The 21,519-nt window shown below is 39.7% G+C and overlaps 1 protein-coding gene across 1 annotated transcript in view; it reads left to right on the top strand.

The window, feature by feature from the left end:
• Positions 1-1,474: 1,474 nt before the first annotated feature.
• Positions 1,475-21,519, top strand: part of LOC308406293 (RNA-binding motif, single-stranded-interacting protein 3-like) — a 164,353-nt gene continuing 144,308 nt past the window's right edge. The window contains exon 1 of the mRNA XM_080897216.1: positions 1,475-1,540. Coding sequence (XP_080753342.1) covers positions 1,490-1,540 — 51 coding nt within the window. The 5' untranslated portion in view covers positions 1,475-1,489. The remainder of the gene's footprint in view (positions 1,541-21,519) is intronic.

The following is a 21,519-nucleotide window of genomic DNA, read 5'->3' as shown; positions in this document are numbered from 1 at the left end:
GTGTTTTGCATAGAAATATTCACAATCAGCATAGAACAAAACACTAGCTGAGGTTTTGACAAAAATGGTCTTCTTTATGGCTATGCACGCACCGTTGTTTTGGGTCAGAGCGAGTCTGATTTATGGGTCAGCCAGTATTATCAGACAAGTCTGGCCCATCACAGATAAATGGCTATGAGGATATACTGGAAAGTCTTTATCCTGGCAATTATTGGACAATAAATATGTTATCAGCACTGACTCTCAAAATGTAATCTCAGTCTATCTCTATAAAGCGCATGATAAGAAGTAATTCAAGAACATCTTTATTTATGTATAATTAAAAAGAATCCAGACAGCTTTATATTTATTATTTTAACATTTATTTGAAAGTTGAGTTAGGAAATCTGTAACAAAAAAGCTCATATTATCGAATAATCCAGTTTATGAATACAATGCACATCAAATGACGATCTTAAGTTAGTATTCATTTGAAGGTTGGCCTGTCACTTCTTCCTTTGTCCTCCTTCCTTTGTCCTCCACTTGTAGTCAAATGTTTTTAAACCCACATCACATACCATGCCATGATATGCCAGTTTTTGAGGCTAATGGCTCTATTGGGATCACCTTTTTGGTCCAAAAATACTATTTTATTCCTATCAAATTTGTTATCTTTGGCATTGATCAGAGACTTAACAAAAAAAAAGACACACTTCCCTTGAGTAAACAAAAAATTCAAGGACGTTTGGCTTCATTGAAGTATAAAGAAATGTAATGAAAGAAGCAGTACAGTGTGTCAGTGCTAGGCCTACAGGTTAACATCTAAAATTACTTTTCAGGACTAAAGTAGTGAACCAAGGTGGCTGTGTGATTCAAAGGTCAGTGTTAAGTGGCTTAACAAAGAAAGAGAACACTTCTCTGAAAATGATCAACCTCAAGGACTCAACTAAAATCGAATGAAAAAACAGCTAATATCCAAAACTAGTTCGGAAAATGATTTTAAAAAAAGCCCAACTCCTTAGAAGCAAAATATACAGAAATGAGGGGTGGCTCAAGACCTTTACACAGTCCTGTACATAAACATGTTTGATTGCTGTATTGGGATTAAAAATCAATGTTTTCTTTTGTTTTTCTGGGAACAGATTTTGCATAGTTTTTCGCTGTAGGCAGGGATAAAGATTTTTGGTACTGGAAGTTTTCTGGTTTTCTGCTTGTAGGCCAAGCAAAGTTTGTATTTTCTATACATCCAAATGATCACTTTTTAATTTCTTGGAAGCTTTATTTAGCAGGGGTCTAAGCCTACCAGATTATTCATTAGATTAGTCCTAATTTACAATTTTCAATTTTCATCCATTTAGATTCGATAAAGGTTTTAGGGGCGTGGCTTCTCTCACGGACAGGTTTGCCGCCACACCTGGGCTGATTGAAGTCACTGAAGCGGACCTGTGTCTTACCTTTGTGGTGCTGCTGCAGCTTTGGTGCATTCTTTTGGAATTATCTGAAAAATAATATGACTTGTCCTCTTCAACAGCTTGTCCAAGAAGTTTGTGCTTCGGTTTTGGTGAGTGAAATTCTAGTATTTTAGTAGCTGTTATGTTGCACTAATTAGCAGGTATATGCGACCATGCGTAGCAGGTGCTGCTCGCTAACAACACTATAGCCTTAGCTAAACTTAGTACTTCACACTCTCATTCAAATATTATTACTTCATATTCATATTACTTCAAATATTATTAACAAATAAAAACATGGTGACGACTAAAATGGTAACATTGAGATTTCAAAACGCAGTATCACACTGTGGCATTTCCATGTCGTTTATAGTGAATAGCTCAGTGTGCAAACTGCACTACAACACAACAACACACTATGATAGTGCGTTTTCAATAAGTGGCAGCAGCAGTGTGTGCATGCAGTGTTGTTTGAAATGATGAAGACAGTGTATTTTCATTTGGCTCCTAAATTCTCCTGCAGTATTTGTTTGGATAACTATTTTCTAACTATAAATTGTTCTTGTTTTTTATTTATTTATTTTTTAGAAAGAGGGGCAATACATATTAATGAACATTTTAACAAATGTAAATATGCCAGATTATAGCCTTGGGCTAATTTCCATCTGCAGACCCTCTGGCAGGTTGGTGTTAAACACAAGTTAGTAAAAACATACAGAGACACTATTTACAGGTCATGTGACAAGGACAAAAACAGTGATCACATTATACTAGAACAAACAATGACAAGGAGAGTGGACACAGAGGACAGTATTTTTTTTTTATTTTGGACTGTTTAAAAGTTTTCCTTACATAACCTGATTTGAATCCTTCTCATTTATGCAACTAAGGAAATAGTCACCAGAACATCCCTAGAAGAATGCTTGGTTGTCCTCCTTTGGTGAAACAGGGCTAAAAGCACAGTTTTGTGAAGTGATGCAGCCAGTGTTAGGATAGTGGCTTTTTTGCCCTCTTTGACACAGGTGGGCAGTGATTGAGGTTGCACTGAAGAATCTCACTGTCTACCTCTAAAAAGTAATTTTTGGGAGCAATGCCACTTTGTCTGCAGCCATAGCTCTTGAAGAGACACACATGGTCATTTCAGCCATTAGCAGCAGGATACCCATTACTCTTGGGGCACACCTGGACATGTAGTTAACACTGAGCACATGCCTGTGTACTGTGGCCCCATTTCCATGCTTTACTTAGAATGGATTATCATCACCTTTATGGCCATTTAAATTCACACTTGGAAAACACTTAAAGTTCAGTTCACTTAGTTTATAAACAGTGAACTAAATTTTCAAAGACTGACTAGTTCAAATTATTATTATTCTTTATTGTTCTGTGTGAGCCCTTGCTTCACAGACAGGGGACTTTAAGTGTTTTTGTCTTCTAGCATTTAAACAATGTTGCATAAACCAGAACAACTGAAAGCAGGCCAGCCTACAAATGTAATTCAGCTCTATAAGAATGTCTGCAGCTGTTAGTTGTTTGCATGATCTTATCCTTTGGTAGTGATTACTTCTTATCATCAATCACTAGCCAGATGCTCCAACTCAGTGTTGCGTTTAAAATTGGTTGCTGATGTTCTGACTTTTGAAAATGTGAGATTTTTTTTTTTTTTTTTTTTTTTTTTGGTCACAATCTGAGGATCTGTACTGATGGCTTCCTTTAAATGTACATAAGGACTGACTTCAGCAGTTCCTTTGGGAGCTGCATTGTCTAAAATCTTTCACCTCTTTCTTCCTTTCCATTCAACAAGAACAGTCCACGTTAGTGGAGATAAAGTAAACAAATATGAACAATTTACCATACTAAAATAAGTTGAAAGTGATAACAGACTTGGTTTGACATGAGCCATTCTTTGAGATGTGCCTTTTAAAGTTTCATATGTTGAACTCTCCTCTAGGAAGTGGGCAAGTCTGTGGAAAATCTTTATCTATACATCTATACAGCAAAACAATCATACTAGAACTTGCCATGCTGACAGGCTGTATTTCTGTTTTGCAGCATCCTTTCATGGGTACCTGTTAACTTCTGAGAGAATGAGTGATGCTGACATCATGTTCTTTATTTGAAAACAATTGAAGCAATGCAAAGAAGTCTGTTTCTCACAGTCTTTTTTTATACAATGTCATAATGTGTATTTTTAAAGTTTTAGTCCCATTTACAGTAAACTTGATGATACAGCAGGATATGCTTTAGGACGTGGCTACCTTGTGGTTGACAAATCACCGCTGTATGGGTGTGGAATCCTCTCATTCTTAGTCAGATCCACTCCTTGCTTGTCACAACTTTAGAACTTAAAGCCATGTTGGCTAAAATGCAAAACCCAAGACTTCGAAAGAGCACAAACCAAATGCTGACTTAGCATAGTGGTTACATCCATCTTTTGTGTACAGGCATGTGAAAAAGAGCATTTTCACAGCTTTACTACTTCCATAAGAATTAAGAGGGTGGCAATCAGGTGCTGTTAATCAAATACACTTGACAGAGCATCCACGAGTGTGATCACCTCTATTAAAGCAGATGTTTTGGGAATTTGCTGGTGTGGAGTATTCGAGTGCGAGTCAACACAATGCCAGTTTTCCCAAGAGTGGACATATGTCAGCAAATTTACACCAAGGTCAGACCATACAATAATTAGAAAATTAAATACAAAAACAAGAGCTACATCTCAAACTATAGACTTTGGTTAGCTTTTGAAATGTTTATGACATTAAAACTGGAAAAAGACTGAACAAATATGGCTTGTTTGAATGAGTTGTCATGAAAAAGCCTTTTCTAATTATTTTTTTGGCCTTTTTTCAGCCTTTATTGGATAGGGACAGTGAAGATGGACAAGAAAGTGGGGGTGTAGAGGGCCACGGGTTTGGACTCGAACCCGGCCTACTGCTCTCCAGCCATTTTTTTTCCCACTTGTACAAGTGCTGTGTTGTGGTATACATTAATGCTCTCAGAAGATTTTTTTTTTTTTTTTGACGGGGTGTGTGTGATAAGTCGAGCATATTAATTGATTAATTATTTTCTAGCTAATTGTACATGTTTTATCACCCTGATACAATCAGCTCCTAGCTGGGGCTACAGCGCCCCCATTCTGTTTGTCTGGTTGTTGGTAACTGCCAAATTGTAAACTTTATTTTTTGTTGTACAAGAACAAAAATAAATCCTCCAGTCTTGTTTTTCTCTCCCTTTCTGACTTGCTGTAAGGATATTAACCTAGGGTGTGTTCAGTCTTCTCAGAGAGCCTGCTGGGCTGTAAAAATAAAATTCAGTCCATCCATGTGACACAAACTGCATTCAGCAGGTCACATGACACAGGAGAATTGGCTCCAGGCACAGGGACATCAACAGAGTAACAAAGATGGTCACTGAGACAATTTTCAGCAGGATATAAAGTACTTGAATTGACCTCTATTTTCAGCTCTAAATGTCTCACCCAGTGTCAGGGGGCCTTTTATGGTCACATGACAATTGGAGAATGTTTGTTTATGAGATACGCCTGAAGGGAAAAAAAGGGAACCACTTCAAGTCATGCTAGTCTCCTTAGTCTTGCAGTGAAGCAGTGTAATACCTGTCTTTTTGATGAGACTGGAAAATGACACAAATAAGTTCAGACTTGCTGTTACAAAATCATTTAAGCTTGACTTTGCTGTTTGTGATGACAATTTATCAAGAGACCAAAAAAAAAAAGATTTGGATGCTTTCGTGGATAGCACACATTCATCCAGCTCGTCAAAACAAAAGTAGGTATTGCAGTTTCTAGCCTAATTCATTTACACTGTAGCTTATGTACTGTAATAGCTGATGGCAGTATGTGGGGTGATCTGGGAGCCTTTGGTGAAGAAAGGAACTGGACTTGATGTCAGATGAGTAGTTTTCAGCCTCCCATGCTGACTGAGAGCAGCCTCCTTCCTATAATTTACCTTTTTTGGAAATGATCTGCTAAGTAATTAAAAATTTATTTCCCCCTCAAATCCCATAAGGGCAGAATATCTGCAAGGCATGCAAAGAATATCTCGTGCCATCTGAGACACAAATTGCTGCAATATCCCCACTCAGTACTGACTTACAGCATTGTGTAAACGATTACCTGCATCGGCTTTTGTAGTAATGATGCAGCAAGTGTGCACAGTAGGCAGATTCTGTGGTTCCCTCAGCATGAAAGAGCACTTTGTTTATAAGTAAGTAGTTGAGGAATACCCGTGCCTCTGTCAGGGTTCAGAGTTATGCTCCCATTGGAGCCACTAGTATTAAACACAAGAACACAGTTTGGCTGAGGCAAACAGCAAAAAAGGTTTGTATTTGCCCGAGGTGTCTTAATACCCATGTGCACAGCTGCTTTTTTTTATTCAGAGTTAACTCTTCACCTGTCCCATTTTACTTTTGTAGTATTTTAAAATGCATCACTAAAAGTGAGTTTGCCTATGTGTGTCTATGGTCCAATTACAGTGTAGTTGTCAGTTATTTGATCATATTGATGCTACTTTTTGTCTGTTCTGTCAGGAGAGGGGTCCTCTGTCAGTTTTCCTACATCCCATCTGCCCTTCTGTCTCTCAGTACTTGTTTGTTCCACAAACATATATGTATAGCATTTTTCTATTTTATTACAGCTTCAAACCTTGTCCAATTCAGGAATACAAGCACAATATATATTGTTACGAAATCAGTTTCACCCCGGTTCTTTTATTCCTCGGGCATCCAGAGACGGCACTGGAACTCAGTAGTCATTTCACAAAACCTTTATTCATCTTCATTTAAGCATGCATCTTCTAGAAGGGAAGACGTGCAAGGCCGGTGTCCCTCTGCAGATCTTCCACTCCTTTGTTTGTTACAGCCAGCTTTATAGAAGTGACCCCATCATAAAACCCCCATGGTGTGCTGCAAACTCTGTCTGTGTGTGTATGCACGAGCACGTGAGTGCCTGTGTGTGCGCGTACCCGTGTGTCTATGTGAGTGACTGTGCATGTAGGTGTGGGTGCGTCATAACAGTCAAAGCACTGTGTGTGTGTGTGTGTGTGTGTGTGTGTGTGAGACTTCCTGGGGGTCATAAAAGTAATCTCACCCAAGCTACACCAAATTCCTTTAGACAACATACAAAACAGAGTTAACATATTACAAACACTGAGACCCCCACTCTGCATCCACTGGGCCAGTGGCCTCTTGTTGTCTTACATTTACAGATCATGTGGAGAGTCTCCTGCAAACCTACTTCTAAGTTATAACAATTATGAGTTTCTATTAAAGGTACAAGCATCAGCAACCCCCAACTGTAGCTTCCTGTCTCCTTTTATGACCGCAGAACCCAGTGTCCATAAATTCCTTTCTCTCTAAACAATTACACACAATCTCAGGCTACAGCTAAGCCAAACTAAAACACAAACAAATCCTTCCCTATTCCTCTGACCTATTGCTGGACCCTCTCATCTAAGCAAATTTAACACATTACATTCTAATAATTATTTTCATGTATTCACAGTGTGTGTGTGTGTGTGTGTGTGTGTGTGTGTGTGTGTCTTTATAATGAAACAAGGTCATTAAGACTTTGTGGTGCAATATGAGATTTAAAATGTTGTTTAGATCATGAGTTCCCACAGCTTGGGTCTCTCTTCTCCTCTCCTTCTAGGTCTTTCTTTCTCTCCTCAGGTGACAGAGTGATGGATTAATCCCAAATAAACTCGTTCATCTTTCAATTAGAGCCAGTGTTGAGGAGGTGCCAGGCATTATGAAGCTGTCTGGAAGACTGGGACTAAGGTAGTGATGGAGAGAAGAAGGGAGGAGGAGAAAAGGGTGAGAGTGAGTTATGGCATTGGTGTGAGGGACAGAGATAGGTGTTTGTAAAAGACTGAGTGGGGAAAAAAGTGAGCACAAAATAAGATTTCTGTGTACATGGGGGAAGAAATGCATTGGTTGAGGGAGCACATCCAACTATTAAAACATCAATCAGATTAGAACTCCCATGCCTGGCTGACCATCCAAAGCCTGCCCCCTTCCATCATCCCCACCGTGGTTTGCACTTTTACACAACTTTGGATTTCACTGATTTTGTGTTTTTGTCCCCTTTGTTTCTTGTGTGTGTGTGTGCGGTTTGTTTTTCCCCCCACTTTAGTTGTTTAGATTGTTATCTATCACATTAAAACTTCGTAAGCTATATAAATGCTAAAACCTTTTTTTTTTTTTTTTTTTTTTTTGGAAAAAGTAGTAAAACAACTTGAGTCAAATGAGTACAAAAGTAGCTCTTGAGTTGAGTTCTCTATTCAATGGTTCATTCTTAATTTGGTGATAGACTGCCCAGCCAAATAACTTTAGCTTTGATGATGTTTTAATAAGCTTATGTAATGGCAGAACATTTATTTTCATCTAAAATTGCAATTTTTTTTTTCTTGCATTGATAGGGTCAAGTCTTCTCCTCCAGTGTATCCCACATGTTGTCAGTGGAGTTCAGACCCAGATTAATCACCAGATTAGTTATTTAAAGATATTAAATTGTCTTCGTATTGGTTTTATAGTATAGTGGTTAACATACATGTGTATTCAAAAGATCCTTGGATTGAGACCAGGAGGAGCCACAAATCTCTGAGAGGGTTGCGTAAAGGAAATGCATCTGCTGTTAAAAATCTGCCAGATCAAATATGCACTTGAATCGGCTGGTACTGCTCCATTATTGATAAGAAATTACAGAAGCTTAAATTGTATGCACAGGGTTCTACAAAGCACTTTGTCATTCAGGTTGGACTTAAATTTTTTTAAATTGTATTGGCTTTGTGCAACACAGTTTTAAATCAATCTTTCAGCATTGTTGATTTGGTCTAAACCATGGGTCGGCAACCCTAGGCACGCGTGCCACAGTTGGCATGCGAAGGGTTAACTGATGGCACAACCATAGCTGGACTGGCCATCGGGCATACCGGGCATTTGCTCGGTGGCCCGATGATTTTTTTAATTTTTTATTTATTTATTTTTTTGTAATGGTATAAACAATGAAAGGTGGTGGATTGGCCAAATGCTGGCTGGTGTGTAAAAATAACTCAGTTGTTTGGTGGTGGCTATGGCGTAGCTTCCACAGATTCAGTAAAATTAACAAGTGGTGGAGGCCAGCAGGTGGATGAGGGAGAGGGGAGGCAGGAGGAGGAGAGACCCGAGGCGGCCGCCGGTCCGAGAGTGTCAGGTGAACTGAACTTCAGGTAAGAAGTTATGACCTGCAGTCTATCTGGGTCAGATATGAACCAAGTTTAGGTGGAGTTTATTTTCGTTGTGCTGACTTTTTACCGTCAGTTACAATAACTCGTACTGCGTACTAGCTAGCATGACGGAGTTTCTATACAGCTGGGTGGGTGCTATGATGTTACTGATAGTGAACTTTATTTTATTCATAAGGTTAGTTAGTAGAGTTGCCAACCGTCCCGTAAAAAGACGGAATCGTCCCGCATTCAGAGAAAATATTACGCGTTTCGTGTTGAGCTGAGAAGGGACGCAGTTTGTCTAGGATGGAAAAAGACACAAAGGTGGATTTATTCTGTCGTTACGCTGCACAGCTGCCTCTTCTTCTCCTCTTATTCTCTCCCCCTCCCTCTCCAGTTGCTACTTGACTGATCAATGATCAGCTGATTGGCTTTTCTCTCTTGTTTGTTTATCGCCCACTTTGCGCTAGAAAGAGGAAACCGCCGGATGTCGCGCTAAACAGCAGCAGCACGTTTAAGCTTGATCAGCTGTTGTTAGAATTTATTTAATATTAATTTTAAGTATCAGCTGATGTTTGCTGGAGCCACAGCTGTAAAAGCTCGTGGTCATGATATCGGTTTGGTTATCTGGTGAGAGGGAAACATGAAGATGAAACCAGGAGATGTCCTTACTGAATCATCAGAGCTGAACAGGTGATAGAGAAACAGGTTTACCTTTTAGGTGACATGAATGAGTTGAAGGGAAGTTATGAACTGTTTCTGAGAGACAAATAACCCCAGGATCCTTTTTTTAATGTAGCTGACAGCTGGTAACTGTGCAGGGGCGGGTCTAGAAAAGTTTTGCCAGGGGGCCAGGTAGGGCATTAACAGGGAAAGGGGGGCACAGAGAAATACTTTCTTATTCTCATTTAAAATGTCTAGTTTTTATTAAATAATTGTGTGAATCTTACAACCAAAGTTTTTATCTGACATAAAATGTATCATACATATACCAACAAGATTGTACATCACTGTCACAACAGCGTTTGTTTTTATTCAAAGGCTTTATGGCTTTAATACCCGGTGGGCCGGTCTTTAGTCAAAATGCCCGGGCCAATTTTTTTCGTCCCAGTACAGCCCTGGGCACGACATGCAGTGAATTAATCTGAGAAGGTGCATCAAAAAATAAATGGCCGCGCCAGTGGTGCACATCGCAAATCAGCTCGCATAGACACATTAGTTGTTCCTCTTCTTAATGATGGTATCTTAACTAACAACCCGAACTACCAGATTCAACTTGTAATTGGCTAAAAATAACAATAAAGCTAACAAAAAGGGACGTTGTTAGCTTTCCACATTCTGACACTTCAAAAGCTTCAGCAGCTGTCCGCTCAGCACAGCATCAGCACCACGGAAATACACGGATACATCCGTAGACTCGAGACACAATGCATTTTTGGGACTTTCAGGTGTATGGACCAATGTTTTATTTTCTGATCAAACCAGAAATCTTTAATGAGTAGCTAGATTTGTCTCGCATTAACTGGCTGAGTTAATGCAACATCGAAGCAGCTGGAATCCACAGCTGTGCGTGTTCATGGAGCTTGCATTTTCACCTGCTGGACATCACTACCTGACAAGTTTAACTGTCTTCAGAACATTGCAGAGGCCTTATTGACAGTATTTGGCTCTACATATCTGTGTGAGCAGAATTCTTCTCACATGAAGAGATCAGAGATCAGTGTGTATTAACAAACATGCCATATTGGCTCAGTTTATTTTTCTTATCATTGTTGTGAGACCATAAATAGCATTTGCATTTTCTGTTGTACAGTTCATTTGCTGTTATGGATAAAAAGTGTATTTTTTTTTCTTTTTTTTTCCAAAATGGCTGATAACTATTCGCTGATAGCTGCCAACATCTGCCAACATAATTCTATAAAGTGGTTCTATATAGTGTGTAACTGTTCATATAGTGTTATTAAATTTATTGCTAATGTAATCATATGGCACACTGACTTCTGAGGAAATTTTAAATGGCACTCGCCATCAGAAAAGTTGCCTACCCCTGGTCTAAACGCTCTTAGGGTTTGAGTTTCAGAAACATTGTGCATGTTTTAACTAAATACAGCGCTGTTAGTTTCATTGTGTTTATAAAAAAATTGAAATTCTAAATTGTCATAGATGGTGTTTGAAGACACTGGCTGAATAGTCTTACACGGTCTGCTCTAGTATGTTTGTTCTCTAAAAGATGTTAAAGTGGAACAGCGAAAAGATTGCAAATCATTGTGGATACATCAGTTTTTGCACCATGCAACAGATGGGCACGGCCCCCCATATACCTGTAGTCCTGATCTTAACATCACTGAGTCTGTGTGGGATTACTAGAGACAGATGACACTCCAATATGATTCCAATATGTTTGCAGTAACCTACCTGCCAAGTAGCTAGAAATTGTACATTTTTCAAATCAACTTCAGCACCCAAATTGTTTGCACAGTTAAATGTAGGCGTAAGCATTGATATTAGTCTGCAAATTTGTGTACTTAATCACAGTGTGTGCGCTCATATCCTATTATTGTGTGTAAATACAGTATGTGTATTTATATACAGTAATAATGTGTGGGTACAAGAGGAAGAATAAGGCGGTGGTGTTTGAGGAGGCTGTTATGACTTTGTACCATCACTTTCATTCTCACCTAGAAACCAATACCGAGCTGTTGGCATATTTTCATTTCTTCCATTTTACTTCTTCTGCTTCTTCAAGGAATATTATGTACTGTAGGCACACAGGGACGAGTTCTAATGAATTTGAATGAGCGTCTCAATTTATTTTCCATGTTTTATTTATTTTTTCAGGGTTTGGGGAGTAAATTGAATCGACGGCGGTGATGCGTGTGCTAGTCAGGAGCAATATAGGGACCTGCTGTTCTGATTAAGTTCCTGTTATGGAGCCGTTCATTATTGATTTCATTTCTCCTCACTTCTCCTCCCTCTCGCATTCACATTTACTCCATATCTCTTTCTTCTCAGCAGGGCTCTCTCTTGTTCTCTATGCCTCTTATTCTTCCCTGCTTCTTTGCAGTCAACTTTCGTCTAAAAGCAGCGACTTGTCATTTATAAAACTAAGAAAAATGTAAAATAAAACAATTTAAAAAAAAATTTATTACAGTATTTGATTTCTTTTTTTCTACTAATCCCACTAATGTTTGGCTTTTGAGGTTACCAGTGTTGCTTAGTTCTTACAGGGACAAAACATGCATTCAGCGACATCTGTAATTCATTTATTTACCACATACAGAGATCCAGATACAGAGATCAAAATTTAATTATCATAGTTTGTGTTGATACACTGATTTAATTTTCTCTCTGTGCTCTTAGAGCTATGTTAGAACTTATGACAGGACAATATACAGCTAAAAAAAAGTAACAAGATTAATATTGAGTCATAAATTGTTCTTATACTGTTTTATATTGTGTTTGTGTAGATTACAACACTTTTTTTTGTCTTATACACATGCCTGCATCACTGTAAATCACTAGTTGTTTGTTTTCCTTCTCGCACAAGAGCTCTGTGGACCACACTCGCACTGAGTCACTTACTGGCAGTCATACTCTTTGGGATTTCAAATCATTGTTTACCCTGCCTGTGGAGGTTCTGATACGTTCTTAGGTTTTCCAAATAATCTAGCTAGACATGCAGCTGAGAGTTTTCCAATAATCTCTCCAACCTTAAAATCCAACATTTCCAAACTTGATAGTATCAGCGGTGGCCAAGAAAACCATCTCACACACAACAAAGTCTTTGAATTTGGCAAATTTTGCAAATTTAAACTCAATGCAGATTTTGAGTTTTACATTTAATACAATTAGGACAGTCTCACTAGGATTAGCTGTATAAATAAATGTCTGACTTTTCAAGGTAAATGTTGTCAGTATGGAATAACTGATGGACAAACTGCTGCAGTGTAATGCTTCTGATGGAATTTGGTGCTCTAGTTTTTATGTTAAAAGTGCAAGTTTGACATATGACAATGATCTTTTGGTTGTTATTCTATACCGAACTTGGCAAAATTTCCCACCCAGCTGAATGGTTTGAGACAAATACACCCACTGAACCCCCTATTTGACCCTTTCTTTTCCCTTTAGCACCGCAGGAAAACATGGGTCTGAAGTGCTCATGGAGCTTTTAAGACATGGGTTCTTGAATAAAACAGAATTCCTTTTAGCGAGCCTGTGGTAAATCTCTTTTGTTTGCGATTAAGTAGTGCTAAATAGTCTGCAGCTGTGTTGAGACTGAGCTATGGTTAGGAGGCCATCTGAAGTCCTCTGTGTTGTTATGACTAACTTCCTATAACCTGACCTCTCCATGAGTCAAGAGCCAAGTCATAGAAAAAGGAATGTGGTGACAGGTTCCATGGAACAAAGAAGAGGACCTGTTGTTTTTAATGAGCCCCTGGCCTTTTCCACTGGCTGGCAGGTTCGTGTGCTTGCAGTGTGGATAGCAGTTTGGATCACAAATGGGCCAGTTACGGCTAAGGTTGTTTTTTTTCTCCTCTGACTAATAATCAGAATCAGAATCAGAATACTTTATTGATCCCTGGGGGAAATTATTTTTTGTTACAGTGCTCCATTTTAAACCAACATTAAGACAAGACAGACAATACGCTAACTAAGAATAGTACAATATATATATACATACATACATACATACATACATACATACATAAGTCACTTATAAATAAATATTTGGAAAAGAAACATGTGTAGTTGTAGCAGCAAACAGTGTGTTAAGTGGATGCGTTGTACAGGGAGATGGCCACAGGCAGGAATGATTTCTTGTGTCGTTCAGTGGTGCTTTTCGGTAATCTCAGTCTCTCACTGAACGAGCTCCTGTGACTGACCAACATGTCATGGAGTGGGTGGGAGGTGTTATCCAACATTGTCTTTATCTTGGACAGCATCCGCCTCTCCGACACCACCTTGCTGGCCTTACGGATCAGTTTATTAAGTCTGTTGGCATCTGCGACCCTCAGCCTGCTCCCCCAGCATGCAACAGCATAGAGGATCGCACTGGCCACAACAGACTCATAGAAAATCCTCAGCATTTTCTGGCAGATGTTGAAGGACCTCAGTCGCCTCAAAAAATAGAGACGACTCTGGCCCTTCCTGTAAAGTGCTGTGGTGTTTTTAGCCCAGTCCAGTTTATTGTCAATGTGTACTCCAAGGTATTTATAGTCCTCCACAATGTCAACACTGACCCCCTGGATTGAAACAGGGGTCAAGTGTTTCCTGGTCTTCCTGAAGTCCACGATCAGTTCCTTGGTCTTTGCCAATAATCTTAATTTGCCTGGCTTCCTGAGGCCGCCTTCATGGTTTCTGGTGTGCTGACTTCATGTGTGGCAGTTCTCATGCTAAGGTATTAAATTTTTACCATATACATCTGTCTGGTGTATTTATTTATACAGTTCATCACGTATAGGCATTTGTGAGCTAAGCTTTAAAGTAAGCTTTCACATGTAGTTTTGTCTGGCAGCCTTAGTCTGCCTTTTTAAAGAAACCACCCTGTCAAAAGTTTGGCCTTCATACCCCAAACTGTGAGAGCGGCGGGCTGAAACATCTGTGGTCTTGGCTGGGAATAAGAGGCTGCAGAGACTTGGATTTAGGATCTAATATGCAATCTCTGGGGTGGGGTAATGGGGAACTTGGCTTGGGGTTATGAACTAGGATTGTGAGGTGAGGTGAGGGGTAAGGGTGTTGGGCTGGGAAATTTGGAGAGCTAAGAATTTAGCTCTCCAAATTTGAGAGTTCGGCATTAGGTGACGAGAGGATGGAGTGTATCAGGGTAGCCTGGATAGGGGGAAGGGCGTGGTGAATTTTGAGAAACTGGGGTTAAGGCTGGGACAAATGCTGTTGGAAAGACAAGGGATCTTAATTTTGTAGCTGTACAGTGTTTTTAAAAATAGCAATAAATATGCCAAATAGATGTTTACTTAAACACTTCAAATACTGAACAGAATAAATTACTATAATGCTAAGTCAATGTTTTTACTAAGGGATTTTGTGTAAGGGAGACAATAAGAATTAGGTCGCCTACATGGTTAAGGAAGAGGCTTGTGTTTCTGTGATGTGGAAACCGTGGTGAAGCATAACTCTGGAGCTGGTTTAAGGTCCATGAATTGAGGTTTGTGGGCAGGGGATTGGGTGTTTTTTCTGTTTTTTGCTTTTTTCTTTTTTTTTCTTTTTTTTTTTTTAAGGACTGCAAAGGGAGGCTAATGTTGAAAAGTGTCCGCTAAAGCTGTAGCAAATGAATGGATGGATTAGTTGGAATACAAAGAATTCGAATGGAGTTGGAGCATGTGTGAGTGCTGTTGGCTTTCCGGCTGGGAAATTGGTCTGGAGGGTTGGGTGAGGGTCATTTGATGCTATTTTGGCTGTTCCCGGCTCAGTAACGGCTGGATAAGAAGAGGGTCTCTCTTGCTCTGACGCCCTCCCTCCCCTCACTCAAACGCATACTTGCACATGCACACACTCCTTTCATGTTCGGCCAGTTGCATCCAACACTGGGGAGACTTTTGGGAAGATGATATTATGGATGATACGGAGTGGAAGATGACTCAGCCACAGGAATCCCAGAAAACCCACAGTGGTTGGCTGGAGTACATAGACAGAGAGATACAGTGAAACAGAGGGAGGCAGAGGAAGTGGGTGTGGGTGTGTGGGTGTGTGTGTGTGTGTGTGTGTGTGTGGGTGTGGTATAAAAGCCAAGGAGAAGTAAAGGAGAAAGGGAGTCATGGGAATGTGTCATTGAAGTTGTCATTTTTATTTTTGGCTGTTATTAATGTGACTTTCCTTTAGTTCAGTTTAGCAGTCCATTAAAATAAGTACTTTAATGTTTCATGTATTTGTGTGCATTAGATATTAATGTTCAATAATAACGTGTCAGATCTATATCACTGAGGAAGTATGGACGCCTTCATTTAAGCATGTGCTTTCTGCTGCTTTTTTCTGCAAAGTTACCGTAATGTAAAGGCTACCAAATGTAACATTAGCATCAGTGAATAATTTATGACCTTTCATGACTGACTGTAACAGTGAGCAACCCAGAATTATTCCAGCCTAAGCTTTAGATGTGTTTGTTAGGTTCTAGATGCATCATTTTGTTTTTCATAACTATAGTTTGTTTACTCGGGTCTGAATCAGTTGATGAGTTTGACATTTTTTTGCTTTTTCCTGTGGTTTGGTTTTCATTGACACAGAGAAAACCCCAAGTGAACTCCAAGCAAACCAAAACTCTGTCAGGAGCAACAAAAATAAATGCATGAAGAGGGGGCCATGTTCTGGACTAGTGAATAACGTTCATGTTACAGCTAGTTGTCACAGTTTGTGTTCTGGGATGCTGGGAAATACACAAAGCATACCTGGCTAGGTAAAGGCATTTATCTCACACCTGCAGCTTATGCCTGGTGTTTGGGTAGGATTGATGTTGCATCATGTTCTCACCATAAACAAACCAGATTCAGGCGCCCTCCTCTAAAGGAGCTTAGGGTTTGTTTGTTTTTGTTTTTTTGGGGGGGGCATGGTTACACCTGCAATTGAACAACTTTGGCTAAATGGACTAAACAGCACAGGAGTGAAAACACCCTTACGTCTCTGACTTTATTCATTATTTGGTAACCTAAAGAGTTTGTAAGTTTTGTCATGTTCAGCTGTGCTCTTTGGTTCGGTTTCTAGCACAAAGAAGGAAAAGGCTGCAGCTATTCCAGTGCATATCTGGCTTTCTTTCGGTTAGTGATGGTAAAATGAGCAATTCCTAGTTGTGGAAGGAGATACCAATACTTTCTTAATAAGCCAAAGACTTCTGGGGGATGTGGTTTTAATGTTTTGGAACACCAACAACATTTACAGCGTAATTTAGACATTATGGTCTTCTCTAGCAAGGACTTAAGGTCATTGTGCAACAAGACCGCAACTAATTTGAGAATGATGGCTTAAATGTTAAATATCCAACATGTAAGTCTTGTCTTTTTTTTGCCTTTGACTCTGTGCTGTGATTGGAGCTGACATTGTGGCTTTTATCTGTTATCCTGCCAAGCTGAACTAGAGGCAGGCCTGGGATCAGCTCAAGTCCAATATGCTGTAAACGCTCAGTTTGTTGAACAGACACAAATGGAAGTTGAAATGTCCAGGTGAATGGGGTTTCAAGCTTTATTTCTGGCTGCATGCCTACCCACAGACTAGTTTTGTGAATTTGTCAGTTGATTCTCATTAATGGTGATAAAGCGATCTGTAAAATCAGATCTGTTTTCTGCCAGCCCATTTTCTCAATATAAAAGCTTTCTAAAATGCAGAGAGGAAAGCTAAGAGAGACTCAAATTGTGAGTAAACACTTACTTTAAGTGCGGATAGTAAAACTATAATTTGTGACAGTACGGCACAGATTTATTTTTATTGAAAGCAGAATTAGAGGCAGTTTGTGTAAAAACTGGATGTGAACAAAAGAGCATGAAGTAACATGGCCAAAACATCTGTAAAGCTGTGGTGCAACAGCAGATTTGACATTTTATTAACAAAGAATAGTTTTTACCCATAATGCCACCAGCAGTGTCATGCAATGGAGATACAATTTGATAATTAACAGCTTTTACACTTGCTCTTGTGCAATTTAAAATAAGCAGAGGAGTGGAAAAGTGCTGTCTCACCACTGAGCTCTTGGTATCACGTGCCTTCCAAACTTTCACTGTGTTGCAGTGACCTTGAGCGCTGCAGAAAACAGCCTGTGAGTAACTCGGGAAAATGAGGAGTGGAAAAGAGAGAGGGAACCCTCCAGCTTGCTTGTCGACAGATAATCTGTCAACCCCCCACTGGTCCCCAGACTCACGGTACATGTGGCATACACACACATGCTATGCAGAACACACACACACACACCTCTCACCAGCCACCTACTCATGCTGCACAGCTGAGTGTCTGACAGTGAGGTAGCTGGTGGAGAACGTACTTACCTCCCTCCTCTCCTCATCTGTTTCAGCTTCATCCATCACACCCTACACACACCTTTCTCTCCCTATCTTTAACTTTCTGCCCTCTCTCTTCTGTTGTCTCTCTTCTCTATCATAACCTTTCTCTTTCTTCCTGTGGGTCTATCATGGTTTGTCCCTCCCTCGGTTTCTGCTCCTTCTCTCCAATTTATCTTCTCTTATTTGTCTTTGCCTGAACTCCCTGAGATGGTTGCAAAAAGAGAAGGCGAAAAAGTCATCAGTGAAAAATGGACACTGTGGAGAACACACACTGGTCTGTAATCTAAGTACATGCTGGAACACTCTTGATTATATTAGCCCTGTGATGTGCTGGAGCTAAGATGTAAAACAAGGCTCGCCATGAATGGTGGCTGTTAATAAACTCAGAATTGCAAACTATTGATTGGCTCACTCAGTGTTAATCGTGCATGTGTGTGTGAAATGCACATCCGTGCATACTTCAGCAGTGATAGCCCAGTAGTTTTGAAAATAATGGTATCAAGATCTGTACACAGTTCTGCTCAGTGATTGCCTCCAGGCCTTTAATACCCTACAACTGACCCCTGCCTTGGGTCAGAACAAAGCATAGTCTTTAGTAAATGCTTCACTACTACCTACTAAGAATGCCTAAGGCTCAAACCTTTGAATGAATGCCAACCATTTGCATAGACCATGAACACACAGGCATTGTAGAAACAGTGCTGCTGTAGCAATCATCATTTCATTTAGGTATAATCTGAAATAATACGCCAAATCAACGCAATGCACCATATTTTTTTGATGGATATCTCAGGGTGTTTTTTGTGCTACAGAAAACGCTCCCAGAACGTGCTGTTCATCTACAAATAAGAGAGAATCTCAAAGCGTGTAACCAAATCTAGGTTTTGACAAAATGTCAACAGAGCTGAGGTTTTGTTTGTTGCTTCCTGCTGTCTAATGGTCTTCCTTCCAAGTTTATTAAGCACCAGCATCACACACATGAAAGTTGTCCTTTCATTAATAATTTAAAATTATATAACATCTGTGACGTGATGACAGGATCAGGCAGGATCTAAAAGTGAAAGATTGTTTGGTATGATCACAACTGGGAGAAGAAAAGGTCTTGACATTTGCACATCTTGACTGTTGGGTAAAGTGTGCATATACACATCTAAGCATGTAGCTTTTAGACACATAATATGAAGGCACTGTGCATCAGTTGGCTTACATGTTTGACACCTCGTTCATGCATGCACGTGTAGAATTGGTGCCGTCTTTGCACGTAAAAATAAAACTGCAACTTCTAAGTCAGTCAGCTACATTATCTTGTATGCAATGAACTTACTCAGTCAGTGGGCAAACATGTGAAAGCTACCCATGAGAGTTGTCATATAACATGGAACTGGATACAGCAGTTAAATTTTTTTTCTTTTCCCCGTGAGTGGGTAGAGTGCAGAATGAGTCAGTGGGTTGACATTAACTGGCAGTTGTGCAAAGTGCGCAGATGTATTGCAAAAAACCCAGATGAGTCACTCCTCACTTCAGAAATGGTAATTGCACTTAATGACTCAATGACCACATTTGGATTGGAATTATTTCTTTGGAAGTTGTAGAACAAACTAAAGTGATATCATGGGCAGAAAGACAGGCAGGAAGGCAAATGGGAGAAATGAGTTGGATGGAAAGTGAGTGAAAGAAACTGATGAGAAAGATGGATTTAGAGTGGCAAAATATCCTCCACCACGTGGAGTTGTTTAGGCCATTACTGGCCATGTTGTTTGTTCTTCACTGTTCTTGTGCATCTTGCTGCCAACTTAGTGTCAGGGTAATGTGATGGTTAGATTTATAGATGTGTCCCCCTCTGGGCTGCCACAGGAGTTTGGGCAGCACAGATGTGATGAAGCACTGTCCAGAATCCAACAGCTACAGTTAAGTTCCCAGTCTGTGCCAAGAGCCACATGAATTTGGGTGGGGATGGTGGAAGCGGATGGAACTTCTGGAGTTGCTGTGAACTAAATTCAATTTAACAGCTGTGGAGGGAAATGTCCACATGCTCATCATCTGGGTGGGTAAAGAGATGAGGTTGGGTTATGGATTGAATCCAAAATGTGTATTTTTTCTTTCTTTTTTGTATATACACAGGTCTGCGGCATATGTAGTCATGTATTTGTCTATGACCCAACATTACTGAAACCTCCCAATCTCACCTAAAGGTCATATAAACCATTTCTACAACCATCAAACACAGCAAAAACAACAATTGAAAGCACAATTGCGACATTTTTGCATAATTTGCATAAACACAAACAACCAAAACCCTGTGTTAACATCACTGTGTCTAACCAGGCAAACGACACATTGTCTAAATGCCGAGATAAAAGTTTTGTCACGTTCTGACCAAAGTTCACTGAACCAACCACAACAGAAGATCACAAATGTTTTCACGCTTGATCAATAATAACATGAAATCAGTTTTACCTTTCCAGTCGCTTCCAAACCAAACATCCTTTCGAGACTACGGCTTATTTCCTGAATAACTCAATCTCCCACAATCCCTCAGGAGATTGTCAACACAGCGTTTGTAATTGCAGAGAAATACTAATATTCATTTTTGGGCTTGTCATTTTTGAGCAGGCACCTAACAAATACCCTTGGGGCTAAAGAGGTTAAGACTGTCTGAGCAGCTGTATTTAAGAAGTGTTTAAAGGTTGTAGACTATGTTTAGTGCTATCTTTTGTCAGTACAGAACATGGCGTCACTGGGTTGGTTGGTTGTTGCTAATAGGCTTCTAGTAACAGAACCAGTAACTCAGTGGAAAATAAGGACACTAAAACTAAAAATCGGTCTAACATTAATGAGTTTTATGTTAAGAACCCAAGGATACACTGTCCACATTCACTCTGTCTCTGAAGCAGTAAGTTATTTTTCATTGTTTCCCGTTTCAGTGCAGCTGGGCAAAGTCCACCTGTTACCTGTGATGTTTGGATTTGTAAAGCATTTTATAATTGAGAACTATCTCATCAGTGAGATGAGGGAAAAGGTCTCAAAAGTACAGCATCTCTTCCTTCGTCACTTTTCAGACGGAGCAACGGAGAGCTAAAATGTGCTATTTAACCTCCTAAGACTCGAACTCTTCCACGGCATGCATTTTTAATTTCTCTTTGATATTTGGGCATATTGGGGCCCGATGAATGTAAAAACAAAGAATTACCAGATTTTTTTTTCTTACCTTTGTTTTTAAGAAAAATAAGGGCCACATGAGGATATTCATTTAACATTTTGATAGAACAGTAGCAGTATAATGTCCTCATGAGTGGATATCAGGCCCTTGTAGAGCAAAATTGAGTATTTTGGTCTAAATAACCCAAAATGTGATGTCCACATATGTGGACGCCAGGTCCTAGGAGGTTAATGTGGTTGAGATGTAGGCTCATAAGGTCACCAACATAAACCGTGTAAAATCACAAAACGCTGATCCATTTGTTTTCTGCTGATAATTTCGTTATTGTACTCATACCAATAAAACGATAAAGACCTCTGTACACAAAGAAGAGCTCTGAGGCAGTGCAAGTCTGTGTACGTAAAGGAACTTCCGAATTCATCAGCCTGTCAAAACAAAAGCCATAGCTGTTGCTTAATGAAGCATTTCATTTCCATCATTGTTTCTGCTCCCTCACAGGATTTCACTGTATCTTTTTACTTGATGTATGTGAAGTGCAGCAGAGCACTGTATCTGCATAATTTTAGAATAGAGGGCTCTGAAGCAGTGCCTCAGTATTCAGAATGGACTGGTAATGAGTCACAATGCTTTATTGAAAAAGTGTGTGTGCGTGAAAAATAATTGAATGTAAGTGGTGCCTATCAAGTTGTGGTTGTTTCTCGCTGGTA

The sequence above is a fragment of the Rhamphochromis sp. 'chilingali' genome (genome assembly GCF_963969265.1).
Source record: "Rhamphochromis sp. 'chilingali' genome assembly, chromosome: 11".
Classification (NCBI taxonomy): Eukaryota; Metazoa; Chordata; class Actinopteri; order Cichliformes; family Cichlidae; genus Rhamphochromis; species Rhamphochromis sp. 'chilingali'.
Note: the sequence above shows the minus strand (reverse complement) of the source record. Positions and strands in the feature narration are given on the sequence as shown.